Source organism: Neolamprologus brichardi, chromosome 14 (assembly GCF_056152115.1).
Source record: "Neolamprologus brichardi isolate AB-2024 chromosome 14, ASM5615211v1, whole genome shotgun sequence".
Taxonomy (NCBI): Eukaryota; Metazoa; Chordata; class Actinopteri; order Cichliformes; family Cichlidae; genus Neolamprologus; species Neolamprologus brichardi.
This window is the reverse complement of record NC_142117.1, coordinates 25,679,547-25,694,762: the sequence shown is the minus strand read 5'-3', so window position 1 is coordinate 25,694,762 and position 15,216 is coordinate 25,679,547. Positions and strand designations below refer to the sequence as shown.

The window sequence follows — 15,216 nt, the reverse complement described above, 5'->3', positions numbered from 1 at the left end:
TTACTTCCCTTCAGTCCTTAGTTCCTAGTCCCTTTGTTTCTAGTTCCCCAGTTTCCTGAGTTTTAGTTTCATAGCTTCTAGTTTTTATGTTTTGCTTCAAGCATTTAGTGTTCAAGTTCTTTCCAGCGCATAAAGCTACCGCTTTCTGTTTATGTTTTTGTGTTTGGGTCCTCATCCTGTCAGGAATAATGACGTTAAAAGTACTACACACACAGAGATTTGCTTCTAAGAACACGACCAAAATAACTGAAAGCAACTTCAGCATACTTGGTTGGGAACTCTTTACCTCTAACCTTTAAGCTACACCAGAGACAAGCTACAAACTGCCAGTAACAGTTTCTCCAGAAAATGCATTATATACTTTTTTTTTATACACCATGTTGGAAGATAACATACATATATAGTATAAGTAAAATGAAAATGCATAGTTTACACATTATTCATACTAGTGCACTCTAACTTTGTTAGTTAATTCACTATTTACATGTTCAAGAACTGCAATTCTATATTTATACATTAAAAAAATAAAGACAGATATATTAAATAAGATTCAAATGAATTATAACAGATTTATTACATTGTTAAAGAAAATATATTCATATGTTAATTCATATCTAATACTAAAAATATTTTATTATTTATATTTAAATTTGTTGGACGTTCTCTGTAAATATGAGCAAAATGTTATCTGCCTTACATGGAATCATACGGGTTAAAGACGAATAATAATTTTATGACCTATATCTCTTGCAATTTAAAGAGCACCTTTATTTTAACGCAATAGGACATCACTGACTGCAATAAAACCACCTGTTGCTACAGTTATAATATTACCACATTATAGTATGAGGTGTCAGGTGTCCTGTAACATTTGGACCACATTTACCTACCATAACACTTTCTGTACCTAGTGTTTAGCTCATTGTATGATTTCTGCTGTGCATCTGGCCATAGAACCATAGCTGAGCAAACATTAACAAGATATTATGGCACTTGTGGAGTGTGACTTCACTTGGGTTTTCTAATGAGATGAAGACATTAACTTTTGCTGAGTACATGTTGAGCTATCCTTTCTCCCATGTGTCTGTGTCACTCTGATTGGTTAATCTCATGATGACTCATATGAAAAAATGCATTGAGTTTTTAACTCTGTTCATTAGTCTGTTACGTAGTATGTTAGAAAACAAAAGCCAGGCAACTGTTTTCAGCACACAAAGTTTTTATACAATAGAAAATGCATCCAATCCTTTTTAGTAATTGTCTTTGGCTGCTTTTTTATCTTTTTTTAAATCCTGTTTGTATCATATTCTCTGATGTTCCTCAAACTGTAGTTGAAAGAAAACCAAAAAGGATGGAGGGAGATGTTATGAGGAAAGAAGAGGCTGTGAGAGAACCACTGAGTGGTTTATGGAAAGGGGAAGTGAAAAGTGAGGATTTCAGTTTACCTGAGTGTACAAAACTGGCCAGAAGCGAGCCCATAGCCTTGCACTCAGATGGTGATGTTGTGATTGGAGGATTTTTCCCGCTGCATTATGCTGCATCTAAGCCAGAGTACAGCTACAACAGAAAACCTCAAGTTACATCTTGCAGTGGGTGAGTGTTAATATTATATATACATATCTTATTTTTTTTTCAAAGTTTCAATGTTTAAAAACAAAAGAGAAAGAGAAACAAAACATTTGGGGTTTTGATAATATTCCTGTGATTTCTGTATCACTTTAGATTATTTATTTATCAAAATTTTTTATTGTTTGTCAGCCTTTACCACACCGCGTTTCACTGGATGATGACCATGATTTTCACTGTGGATGAAATTAATCGTAATTCAAGCCTATTACCAGGTGTTAAACTAGGCTACAGAATTATGGACAGCTGTGACCATGTCCACACCAGTCTGCAAGCACTATTTTCCTTAATCAGTTACTCCAAAACTGTGAAACAAACAGCAGAAACTGAAAACAGCAGAATTCAAATGGAGGGATTAAACATGGCAGGGATGAAAAGGAAACCTGGGATCCTATCCTCAGTAGAAAAAAGACATGCTGAAGTTAACATGTCAAAGCCTAGGATTCTTAAAGATGCAGAAAATTACATGAAAGAAAAATTAACAGTAGAAATGAAAACAAGGGAGTTTTCCCCCTGTCTGAATTATTCTCCGGTGCCTGCTGTGATTGGTCTTGCATCATCTACCCCTACAAGAGCTGTAGCTCACACGCTTGGCCCTTTCAACATACCACTGGTAATAAATTGCTTAATCACATTTAATAATAATTTATGTTTAGAGTTTGTTTTAATTCAACATCATAAAATAACCTGTCTCCTTATAGGTGAGTTATTTTGCCACTTGTAGCTGTCTTACTGACAAGCATTTGTACCCATCATTCTTGAGAACTGTGCCAAGTGATCTCTTTCAAGTTAGAGGTCTCGTGAAGCTTGTTACTTTCTTTGGCTGGTTCTGGGTGGGCACAATAGGAGCTACGGTGAGATAAATACTTTAATAAATCTCCAGCTGATCAGTCATATACAGGGCACAAAAAGAATTGTTAATATACACAAACATGATTTACAAGTTCTTTTTGGGGATACATTTCAGGATGATTACAGTCTTTATGGTATCCAAGCATTCTCTATTCAGTTTGGACAACAAGGTGGGTGTGTAGAATTTCATCTCACGATCCCGACATCACCCACAGTGGCTGAGATACAAAAAATGGCAGACAAACTCCAGAGGTCAACAGCTCGGGTTGTGGTGGTATTTGCCAAAGACGTAAATTTGCTAGATTTGTTTTCAGAAGTAAGTAGCTCAGTTGATGTATTGTGTGGCTTTCCCTAAATTGTGACACATTTTGTAGTATTTTAAGCTATATTATGAAAAGATAGGTATTTCAAATGAATTGTTTTCACATTAATAATCATTTCTTTCTGTTTCATCCAGCTTACTCAGAGAAATATGACAGGGATACAATGGGTAGTCAGCGAAGCCTGGATGACCGCTACTCAGCTGACCACTCCTGACTTCCATAATCTTCTAGAGGGAACACTGGGTTTCTCCTTCCCTGGAGTCAGCATCCCAGGCTTGGAAGAGTTTCTTCTGAATGTCCGACCATCTCCCAAACCAGGAATGGAGTTGGTCAATATGTTCTGGGAAGAATATTTTGGTTGTAAGCTAGAGTTTGAAAGAGACAGAAGTGAAGAATATGAAACTAATACTTTGAAAAACTACAAACTAGGCTCTCAAAACAATTCTGGTTTCATGGTTGGGCTTACTGTTGGACAAAGTTCATTTAATATGTCTGTTGATAAAAGTAATGAAGGTGCTCTGAAAAAAACTGTATGCACAGGTTTAGAGGATCTGAGTTACACAGATAGCAGTTATAGTGATGTATCTCAGGCCCGAATATCCTATAATGTGTATAAAGCTGTGTATGCCGTTGCCCATGCTCTGCACACTTTCTTAAACTGTAACTCAACAGGACCTAGCGGGGGATTGTGTGAGATGCACAACTCATTTACAAATGGTCAGGTAGCTGAATAAGTTTCTTTGTATGTCAAATAATGTTAAATATGTTAATCAAGCTTCACATGTTTTTTTTTTTTTATTTTACTTCATGATGAATTTGTATCAGTTTTATTATTAACATTTTTTAATAATCTTTTTTATGTAGTTTCTTCAATATCTGAAAAGGGTGAATTTCACCAACCAGTTTGATGAGAAAGTATATTTTGACTCCAATGGAGAGCCAGTCCCTCTCTATGACATCATTAATTGGCAGAAGGACAGCAAGAATGAAATTAGGTGAAATGCCATACTTCAGGTTAACTTTTTAACTTTTTGTGAAGATGATCATAAGCCAAGAACTACACTTGTTGTATACATTTAAGGATACCAATATTGTTTTTTAATGTAATGTTTTTGCATTTATTGTTTTGCCTGACTGCATTGCATTGAAATGATCTCTTCTTTTTTCTACTAGTTTTGTCAAGGTAGGAAGTTATGATGGTTCAGCTCAGCAAGGACAACAGCTGCAGATACTGAAGAACACTATAGTATGGACAACAAGACAGTCACAGGCAGGTCACAGTAATCCCAACCCTATTATTTATGTTACTTTAAATGGTGAAAAGTCTTTGGTAACCATGTCAAATACCTAGAAACAACCTATTGATTTACATTGTTATATCTTTTTTCTGTTTCTTGTTCAGGTTCCTGTATCTCAGTGTAGTGCTCCATGTTCCCCTGGCAGCAGGCAGGCCACATGCCAAGGAGAGCCCAAATGCTGCTTTGATTGTTTGCCGTGTGCAGATGGAGAGATCAGCAACCAGACTGGTAGCCCATATATTTTTTATTTCCAAAATGCTATTAAAGTTATTTAAAATTACAGATATGTAATGAATAGTTTCTGACTGTTTACATGCATATTTCTGTGTTTTGTGTTTTCAAAGGTTCCTCTGAATGTAGCAAATGTCCTGACTACTTCTGGTCAGACAAAGAAAAAGTGAAATGTGTTGCAGGGGAAGAAGAATTCCTGTCTTTCAGTGACACGATGGGTATCATCCTGGTAGCAATTACCTTTCTGGGTTTCATACTGACCACCATCATCACCATTGTGTTTCACAGTTTTCGCTATACACCCATCGTCAAGGCCAACAACTCAGAAATAAGTTTCTTGCTTCTCCTGTCACTCAAGCTCTGTTTCCTGTGTTCTCTGGTGTTCATTGGTCAGCCGTCTTGGTGGACATGTAGGCTCCGCCAGGCAGCATTTGGGATCAGCTTTGTCCTGTGTTTGTCCTGCCTCCTTGTTAAGACCATTGTGGTCCTTCTGGCTTTCCAGACTAATGTACCTGGTTCCAGGGGTCGGATGCTGTTTGGTACATTCCAGCAGAGGATTTTGATCTTGTGCACTACAGCTCCTCAGGTGAAAGGGAGAAAAAATGTCTGAAACTTTGACATCAGTTTGTTTACATTGTATAGTTTTAGATTGTGTTATTTTATTGTTTTACCCCAACCTTTAGATTTGTCTCTCTACTGGCTGGGTGTTGGGTGCACCTCCCTTTCCATTTAGGAATTCAAACTACCAAGCTATAACTGGAAAAGTGAGTAAGAAAACTGTTTCTGTATTTTCTTACACAGCCTGCCCAAAATATTGTAAACGGACATGGGAAATATTTTTCAAATATATATTTTTAATGAAAGAAAAAACAACCAAAAAAACATTTTGCTAATTTTGTATCTCAAAAACATTGGGATGGGAGCAACAACATTTATTGCAATTTCAGATATACATCTGAATACACTGACAACGTCATAGCCACTATAAGTAGGCCTGTCCCAAATTTTGTGAAATGCATTTATGTCATCAAATTTAAAATAAGCTAAAATGGTACATGTGATCAGTTTAAAGATTCAATATATTTTCTATATAATTCTATATGTTCTACTGTGAATAAAGTGTTAGTATGTTTTAATCTATAAGATTCATAAATTAAATCCTTTCATCTACTGTTATTTACATTTTTGTTTATGATCAACTCTTTGGGAATTGGTTTTGTATTTATTTTCATATTGTCATTAACCATCAACATAATAAAATCATATACAGTGGCACTTTAACTGGTAAAGTAGACACAAAAGAGTAAATAATTATAATCACATAAAATGTACCATCTCTCAAAATCCATTCTAACACATTTCTGGACATCTTTAGATTGTTGTGGAGTGTAAAGAGCCATGGCCTACTGGGTTCTACCTGCTCCTTGGTTACATTGGCCTACTGGCCTTTGTCTGTCTTCTCCTGGCATTCTTTGGACGAAAGCTACCGGACACATTCAACGAAGCAAAGTTCATCACCTTCAGCATGCTGATTTTCTGGGCTGTGTGGATTTCTTTCATTCCAGCTTATGTCAGCTCTCCTGGGAAATTTTCTGTGGCAGTGGAAATATTTGCTATCTTAGCATCCAGTTTTGGATTGTTACTGTGTATTTTTGTGCCCAAATGTTACATCATTTTACTGCACCCTGAAAGGAATATTAAGAAAGGCATGACTGGGAAATATCAAAGATGATCATTTATATTCTCAGTGTTTGGGAGAGAACAGTTATAATATTTTAATGTGAAAAAAAATAAAATGCCATATGATCATTACATTATTGTTAAAAGCTTTTACTTTCCAACGTAACCTTGATTTCAGCATTTACTCTGTCCTTTAGGGAGCATTGTCTAAATGTTAGACAATCTGAACAGGGGGGTTAAGCCACCATAGAGAAGCGTTTAAAAAAAAACATTTGGAAACAGGTTAATTGTCTAATTTAGTTATTGTATTATGAAGTCACGACTGATGTCGATACTGCACAAACATTTTTGCTCTATTTTAAAATTTATTTATTGAACCATTTACTTCTCTAAAATAAAATACTAAATATGATGTCTGTTGACAAGACCTCTCAAGATTTTCACAATGTGTTTTTTTCCTATATACAAATAAAGAATTATAAGAAATGTTATACAATAAATAACTTTTAACGTTTTCCTTATGACAGCTGGGATAGGCTAAAGCACCCCCCACGACCCTGAAAAGTATAAGCGGACGTGAATGAATGGATGGATGGATGGATGGATGGATTTTCCTCATGATGTGTCTTTTCTTTTCGGTCAGCACAGAATAATTTTTAAATAAATTAACCCAGTTATTAAGTCTATACCACTGATATTCTTTTCTAGACATTCACTGCGGAACATCTAAATGTCTTCAAAATATAAAATAAGCTTCTTGTTATAATACATATTTATGCACTTTATCTACTTGTACACTGTACTCCAGTTATTATAATATAATTTACCTACAGCTTAGTCAATACAAAGCTAAAATATTATTATATAATAATGTATTGTACTGGCAATAAAACTTTTCTGGAAATTGATAACAGGGGCAGGTGTCCTCCTCTCCAACTGGGAAAGCTCAGACTGACACTGGGAAAATGGAGTCGGTTCAGACTATGCAATAGCTGGTGCTGACTCTAGAACTGAAGTTGAAAACTTTGAGGTTGTAGGAGGTTGGTGATCTTTCTGGGTTCTGGAGAGAGACATTTGGGAGCACCGATAGTTTTAAAAGAGCCCACCAACAATCCAGTATCACAGCAAAACGTGTAATAAACATGCCGGGGTCCATCCCTCAGGTCATCTTTCAGTAATAAGAGCAGAACCTCCTGCTCTTTACACAGTGAACCAAATTTCCATTCGGTATTGGGTGGGTGTGGCCTTATCTTTCCTAGCTTTATTCTACAACACCTATTTCTATAGTAGAATATATAAAAATGTGTATTTAAAATTATGAGGTATTTGTGAAATATATAAATAATGATGTACACCTGTATTAAAGATAAAAATTCACTTCTAACATGAGCCAAGCATTTATTTAAACTCGATTAAATAACAACCTATTTTCTAATGTAATTTTTTTAATGCTCTAACTTTTATTTTTGTCTTTGTCAGTCAATTGTGATTTTCCCCCCTTCATTTTTGTTATGTTTGTCTTTTTTAATTTTGAGTTTTGAATTTGGATTTTGCAGACATGGAATGTAATTATACATTTTGTTCTTAAATCAAACTGACTTGACGTAATGGGATTCCAATATGAAAAGGTTTAAGTCTAAGCAAAAATAGCATTAATGGTTACTATTAAAAGCAAGTAATACAGGAAGCAAGCCATCCATCCAACAAATAAAAGCAAATGTTGACTACTTAAATAACACATGCCACACAAAAGAAAAATAATTCCAGCAAATGTGCCTCATATCAGGAGTTTAGTTTTCACTGACAGTATAGACTCAGAGTTACCTGGTCTGGATCAATTCAGCTACAGATACAGCTCGTTGTATAAGTTAGTCAGCTATGCAATGTAACATTTGGGTCTCATTTGAATTACACGCCACTTGTTGTAGCCAGTGTCAAGCTGACTTATGGAACTGCAACACGTTCTCACTCCCAAAGCGTAACATTTTACGCTAGGTGACCGACCTCGGAAAAATGAGGAAATATGAGAACCGTATGGACTCATCTACACATGTTCGCTCTTTTTCTGCAAATCGCTTAGAAACACGCTATTTAACATCATTAAAGTCCTGGTTAATATCAGGAAAAAGGCTATGGTTAGGACTAGGGATAAGGTTAGGTTTAGGGCTGGAATACAGGGCTGGAACGTCTATTACCGCGGGAGCGTCCTTGCACTGGATTTCAGCCATAACCCGCCGCGTACCATAAGAACGCCGACGGTCTCCTTTCGCGTTCCTCAGGAACGCCGCGGGACGTGACAAAAAAGGCGGCATGTTACGCCTCGGGAGTGAGAACGGCCTGGGAACTCTTCTCTATGTCTGGCCCACACAACAATAAATAAGCAAAAAATGATCCAGACTGTTTTGGACTTGCTCAGTGTCTTCGGCTTTCTGAAAAATATGACATAATCAATATATTAACATTTACTGCACATGTGTGAGCAGAATTGTTCATTACTGTGTGAATATGTAGTTACATATTAATTTACTATTTTTGTTACAGTTAAATGAAGTAAATTTATACTCAGAAGCCATGAATAGAATAAATATTTTGTTATTAACTTCCCATAGCTTTAAAATAAAATATTTGTGACTTTGTCTTTTATTCTTGTCACCTCTAGGAAGACAGTGTTTGAGTTTTGTAACTTAAGGTTCATGAGAGTCATGTCAACCTATCTCTGATTGGGTAATGTCATAATGACTCATCTGGAACAATGCAGTTTTTAACTCACTTCACTGGCTTGTCACAGACGCTGTTGGAGGGCCATTGTTTTCAGCATACAGTTTTTTATGGGGTTACGGTCAATTATGTATTCAGCCCTTGTTGGTAAATGTCTTTTAATGCTTTATCTGTTTTCTAATCCTGTTTACATTGTGTTCTCTGACGTTTCTCACACCGTAGATGAAGGAAAACCACTAAGTGTGGAGGGACACTTGATGAGAAAAGAAGAAGTTATGAGAGAGACACAGCATAGTTTAAGGATTGGAGACGTGAGAAGTTCTAAATCTAGTTTACCTGATTGTGTAAAACTGGCAGGCAGTGAGCCCTTAGCCCTGCACTCTGACGGTGATATTGTGATTGGAGGATTTTTCCCTCTGCAATATGTTGTGCCAAAACCACAGCAAAGCTACAACAGTCAACCCCAAATTCCACCTTGCAGCGGGTGAGTGTAAGGGTATTATTAATCTATGCTGGGTCTTCATTTTGTTTTGTTCTTTCTCCCTTAGATATGAATAAATGAAATATCAGTATTTTATGAAAAGCTATATCAGTTGCTATGTTGCTATGCTATGTTTACATGGAATTGTGGCACTGTGACTAATGAACAAATGTAAATTATATTTATATTACATAATTTTTAATCATAATTTTTAAAATTAATTTAATTTCTTTATACTAAAAATTTAAATACTTTTTAAAAAACATGTCTGCAGCTTTCATGAAAGATCCTTTCGATGGATAATGACAATGGTGTTTGCAGTGGAGGAAATTAACCATAATTCAAGTCTGTTACCGGGTGTTAAACTAGGCTACAGGATTATGGACAGCTGCAACCATATCCATAACAGCCTGCAGGCTCTGTATTCTTTGCTCACTCACTCAAAAGCTGTTAGCAGTGAGGTAGAAAAAACATCAGAAATTGAAAACAGTGGTATTGAAATGAAGCAATCAAAGACTGTGGCAATAACAGCCAAGTCAAAAATACTAACCATACTGAAAGAGAGAAGTGCTGAAGTTAAGACAGCAATTCATCACAATCCTGGAAACACTGAAAATGACATAAAAGTAAATGCAACAGAAGAGATAAAGGCAAGACAATCTTCCACATGTCTGTATTATTCTCCTGTGCCTGCTGTGATTGGTCTTGCATCCTCGTCCCCTACAAGAGCTGTAGCTCAAACACTTGGACCTTTCAATATACCACTGGTAATAATCTGTACAACTTTGTTTAATAATGTTATGTATTTGGTTTGTGTCTCAATAATATAGAAAGAACTTGCTCTCCTTCTAGGTGAGTTATTTTGCCACTTGTAGCTGTCTTACTGACAAGCATTTGTACCCATCATTCTTGAGAACTGTGCCAAGTGATCTCTTTCAAGTTAGAGGTCTCGTAAATCTTGTCACTTACTTCGGCTGGTTCTGGGTGGGCACAATAGGAGCTACGGTGAGATCAAAACTTTTTTAAATGATACAATGGGACAGTTTTAGACAGCAACATGATTTATAAATGCTTTCTGTATAAACATTTCAGGATGACTACAGCCTTTATGGCATCCAAGCATTCTCTAATCAGTTTAGAAGGCAAGGTGGATGTGTGGCATTTCATCTCTCTATCCCAGCATCACCCACAACGGCTGAAATACTAGAAATGGCAGATAAGCTGGAGAGTTCAACTGCTCGGGTTGTCGTGGTCATTACTGCAGAAGTAGATGTACTGCATCTGTTCTCAGAAGTTAGTATCTTGATTGATGCATTTTGTAAATAATAACATCTTAATTAATAATGTAACAAATCCTATTTTGGGTATTTTTAAGTATATACGTGAATAGTCTTCACAGTTGTTTATGTTGCCTTTCCAGCTAGCTCAAAGGAATGTAACAGGGATACAGTGGATAGCAAGTGAAGCCTGGGTGACCTCGAGTCGGCTGGCCTCACCTGACTTCCACTTTCTCCTGGAGGGAACACTGGGCTTCTCCTTCCCCGGAGTCAGCATCCCTGGCTTGAAAGAGTTTCTTTTGAATGTCCGACCCTCTCCCAAACCAGGAATGGAATTTATCAATATGTTCTGGGAAGAGCAGTTTGGGTGTAAGCTGGAGTTTGAAAGAGACAGAGCCAAAGAATATGAAGTGAATACTCTGGAAAGATTGAATTATATGGATACTTTGAATTACAAACTAGGCTCTCAAAACAATTCTAGCTATATGGTTGGGCTTACTGTTGGACCAAAAAGATTGTTTAATATGTCAGCTGATAGAAATTATGCAGGTTCTTTGGCAAAACCTGTATGCACAGGTTCAGAGGATCTGAGACAGACTGACAGCAGTTATAGCGATGTATCTCCGGTCAGAATATCCTATAATGTGTATAAAGCTGTGTACGCTGTTGCCCATGCTCTGCACACGTTCTTAAACTGTGAATCTGTGGGACATAATAGGGGGTTGTGTGAGAAACACAGTTCATTTTCTAATGGCCAGGTAATTGAAACAATTACAAAATATCCAAATCATAATTCATGTGATTTTTTTTTCTTTTGAGTTTGTAATTTTTAAAAAATATTTTTTATTTGTTTCGTTTAATATTTTATTTTTTATAATTCTCTTCTGATGTAGTTTCTTCAACATCTGAAGATGGTCAATTTTACCAACCAGTTCAATGAGAAAGTATATTTTGACTCCAATGGAGAGCCAGTCCCTCTCTATGACATCATTAACTGGCAGAAGGACAGCAAAGACAAAATGAGGTTTAGTATAACTTTTAAGTGAACATTACATGTGAAACACTGTATGTATTAATCCTAATTTGAACTACGAACACCTACTCTAAAAATTGTCATTCATTTAACTGTCCATTAAGCTGGAGTGAATAAATAGGTGTTTCAAATCACAGTTTTTATAGCACAGGTAGTGTAATCATTCCGGGTACAGAATTTAATGTCCATAACTAGATTGGTTGCTGCTAATAGTTCAATGATAGTTTATGTTGGTTAACTTGTGACAGAACCAACAGCTCAATGTTAAGATGGAAACTAAACCAAAAAAAAAAAAGTTTTGGGGAGGTCACTTTAGGCTTCAGCAACAAATATAATGTTAAAAACATGGAAAGACTTTCACTTTCACTCATTTATCTTTTAATTCAATAAAAGAACTAGATGTTACAATCCCTGATAATGCATTTCTTCAAATGGAGAAAGTCTTGAGGGATAGCTACTATGAGGAAAGGCCGCCTGGAAACTTTACCAGCGGGACACATCGTTGTGTGCCTCAACTTCACAGGGTGTTTCGTTCTTTTATCACAAGCTATTCTGCCATTTTTCAGTCTCTTTTTAACTTCCTTGGTTAGGTTTAGGGATTAGAAATCTGATCTAGATTTTAATAAAAAAAAAAAAAAAATAGTACACATCATCAGTATTGGACCTTGGATTTATTGGGGGTTTCAGACACCCTCATCCGAGGAGGCCCTGCTGGGGTTAATCAGGCCCCGGAGTGTGTCATTACTTCATGTTAAATTGTTATTTCTTCTCTACTTTCTTCTATTTAGTTTTCTACAAGCTTCCCAAGTGATGTCAGCCCTCTTTAGCCAGTGTCATTGCTACTTCCTCATTTTCTAAATGCATTGAAACTAGAGACTCTACGTAGACGTAAGGCTAAATTTGAGAAGCTGTTCTAGTCCAATGCATCAGTAGTTAACCAGACTGAAAAGCTACAAACACTTTTCCCTCAGTTTGTTTTTTCCTCATTGGGTCAGATATACTGACTGAACAGTAGAGCATCCCAACCACTTGGCAGTATAATAGGTTATGACATCTGAATCAGAATACTTCATTAATCCCTAAAGAAATTATGTTGTTACAGCTGCTTCAAGACATTGTATATTATATTGTATTGTATCATTTAACTAAATTAAATAATACATTATAACACACCGTTTACAAAATAGCAGAAATAGCTCTAATATATGCAAATAGCTCAATTATAAATATCCAGAATATTACATTCTTACAGTTGATATATATATATATATATATATATATATATATATATATATATATATATATATATATATATATATGAATGATTGATTTTTACTCTAATATGTAAAACGTATTTGTTATTTTCACTGTAGAGGGTTTGCAAAAGGGTGTAACTAATGCACTGTGTACTGTGAATTCATGGACAATTTTAAATCTGTGACACTTTGTTAGAATAGGTTTCTGTGGACAAAGTTTTTTATGTCCCTTTGAAAGATCTGTCTGTTACAACAACCATGAACAAGAAGTTATGGGCATTTACTTTATAACCCAAAACTTTGGTTTGGTTTTATTCTGAAATATTTTAAGCTAGATTTATCAAAGTTGGAAGCTATGATGGTTCAGCTCCCCATGGCCAACAGTTGCAGATAATGAAGAACACTATTGTATGGACAAAAGGAGAGAGGCAGGTAGGTTATAGTTATTGTAAATGTATTTCTTATGCCACTTTAAAATTAAACATTTTTTAAGCTGTTGAAAATTATTTGATCAACTATGTCAAATACTCAGTAAGAAAATCTTTTCACTTTTTTCTGTTCCTTGTTCAGGTTCCTGTATCTCAGTGTAGTGCTCCATGTCCCCTTGGCAGCAGGCAGGCCACACGCCGAGGAGAGCCCAAATGCTGCTTTGATTGTTTGCCCTGTGCAGATGGAGAGATCAGCAACCAGACTGGTAGCCCATATCATATTAAAGAATGAAAATGTTGCACTGTTAAAAAGTATTGAAAAAATATTTATTTGAATGAAGAGTTCCTGAATTTTAATCCACATATGTCTTGTTGTCTTGTGTTCTCTGCTCCCAAAGGTTCCACTGATTGCATTAAATGTCCTGAATACTACTTGTCAGACAAAGACAAGGTGAAATGTGTTGCAGGGGAAGAAGAGTTCCTCTCTTTCTATGATGCCATGGGTATCATCCTGGTTGCACTCACCCTGCTGGGATTCATCCTGACATCTATCATCACCATTGTGTTTCACAGTTTCCGCTATACACCCATCGTCAAGGCCAACAACTCAGAAATAAGTTTCTTGCTTCTCCTGTCACTCAAGCTCTGTTTCCTGTGTTGTCTGGTGTTCATTGGTCAGCCGTCTTGGTGGACATGTAGGCTCCGACAGGCAGCGTTTGGAATCAGCTTTGCCCTGTGTTTGTCCTGCGTCCTTTTTAAGACCATTGTGGTTCTCCTGGCTTTCCGGACTAATGTACCTGGTTCCAGGGGTCAGATGCTGTTTAGTACAGCTCAGCAGAGGATTCTGATCATCTGTACCACAGTTCCTCAGGTGGGAAATATATCAAACTGTCAGCAAATTTAAATGTCAGTTTTTGTAGCCACTTTCTGTAACTATTATTTTATGCTGCTCCAGATTTGTCTCTGTACTGGCTGGGTGCTATCCGCACCTCCGTTCCCATTCAGGAATCCAAAATACCAAGCTTCAACTGGAAGAGTGAGTAGGAAGTACTAAAACACTAATTGTTACAATTTATGTTCTTGGACATTAATATCACTAAGTTATACAGTAAGATGTCTTCAAATCCTATAGAAGGGGACTTCAGTGTTTAGTGTAGACATCAGAGCAGAAACAAATAAATCATATAAAATGAACCATTTCTCTGTATACATACTAATTGTTAGATTTTATTAGATTGTGGTGGAGTGTAAAGAGCCATGGCCTCCTGGTTTCTACCTGCTCCTTGGTTACATTGGCCTGCTCGCCTTCGCCTGTCTTGTCCTGGCATTTCTTGGACGAAAACTACCAGACACGTTCAACGAAGCAAAGCTCATCACCTTCAGCATGCTGATTTTCTGGGCTGTGTGGATTTCTTTCATTCCAGCTTATGTCAGCTCTCCTGGAAAGTTCTCTGTGGCAGTGGAAATATTCGCTATATTATCATCCAGTTTTGGATTGTTACTATGTATTTTCATCCCCAAATGTTACATTATTTTACTACGACCCGAGAGAAATATCAAGAAAGGCATGACTGGAAAATATTCAAGATGAATTTTTTATTTCTATTTCAGAGTAAAAAAAAAAAAATAAATTAAAAAAAAAAAAAAAAAAAAAAAAAATATATATATATATATATATATATATATATATATATATACTATATTTTAATGTGAAAAAAATAAAAACTTTGTGTTTGTTGTACCTTTATTGTGTTGGAAAACCCAGTTGTGTTTAAGTTTAATACTGTAGTAATCACTTACTAAAATAATGTTTGAATGTGAAAGTAAATAAAATATCATATGAAACATGTTTCAGTGATTCTGGATGTTTTTCTTCTCGTGTTAGTTCTGTTACTTGTTTTAACTAAAATTATTTGTTAAAAGCTGTTATTTTCTACCTCATCTACAGCCCAACTGTGTGCAACACAATCCTGCTTACACATGGATTCAGTCAGCCCCAAAGTGATTAAACCA

At 36.1% G+C, this 15,216-nt stretch overlaps 2 protein-coding genes across 2 annotated transcripts; both read left to right on the top strand.

Annotated features, from left to right (window-relative positions):
• Positions 1-1,419: 1,419 nt before the first annotated feature.
• LOC148098901 (extracellular calcium-sensing receptor-like) lies at positions 1,420-6,116 on the top strand. The gene is made up of 9 exons (XM_087851551.1): positions 1,420-1,593; positions 2,694-2,794; positions 2,936-3,523; positions 3,666-3,796; positions 3,975-4,071; positions 4,204-4,327; positions 4,444-4,916; positions 5,014-5,094; positions 5,706-6,116. The coding sequence occupies exons 1-9, from the start codon at positions 1,533-1,535 to the stop codon at positions 6,060-6,062; spliced, it is 2,013 nt and encodes a 670-aa protein (XP_087707677.1). The 5' UTR covers positions 1,420-1,532; the 3' UTR covers positions 6,063-6,116.
• Positions 6,117-8,320: 2,204 nt separating this feature from the next.
• On the top strand, positions 8,321-14,794 carry LOC148098900 (extracellular calcium-sensing receptor-like). The gene is made up of 14 exons (XM_087851652.1): positions 8,321-8,336; positions 8,951-9,212; positions 9,484-9,665; positions 9,852-9,976; positions 10,062-10,214; positions 10,302-10,502; positions 10,630-10,873; positions 11,030-11,244; positions 11,380-11,510; positions 13,111-13,207; positions 13,346-13,469; positions 13,602-14,074; positions 14,159-14,239; positions 14,438-14,794. The coding sequence occupies exons 1-14, from the start codon at positions 8,321-8,323 to the stop codon at positions 14,792-14,794; spliced, it is 2,661 nt and encodes an 886-aa protein (XP_087707778.1).
• Positions 14,795-15,216: the final 422 nt, after the last annotated feature.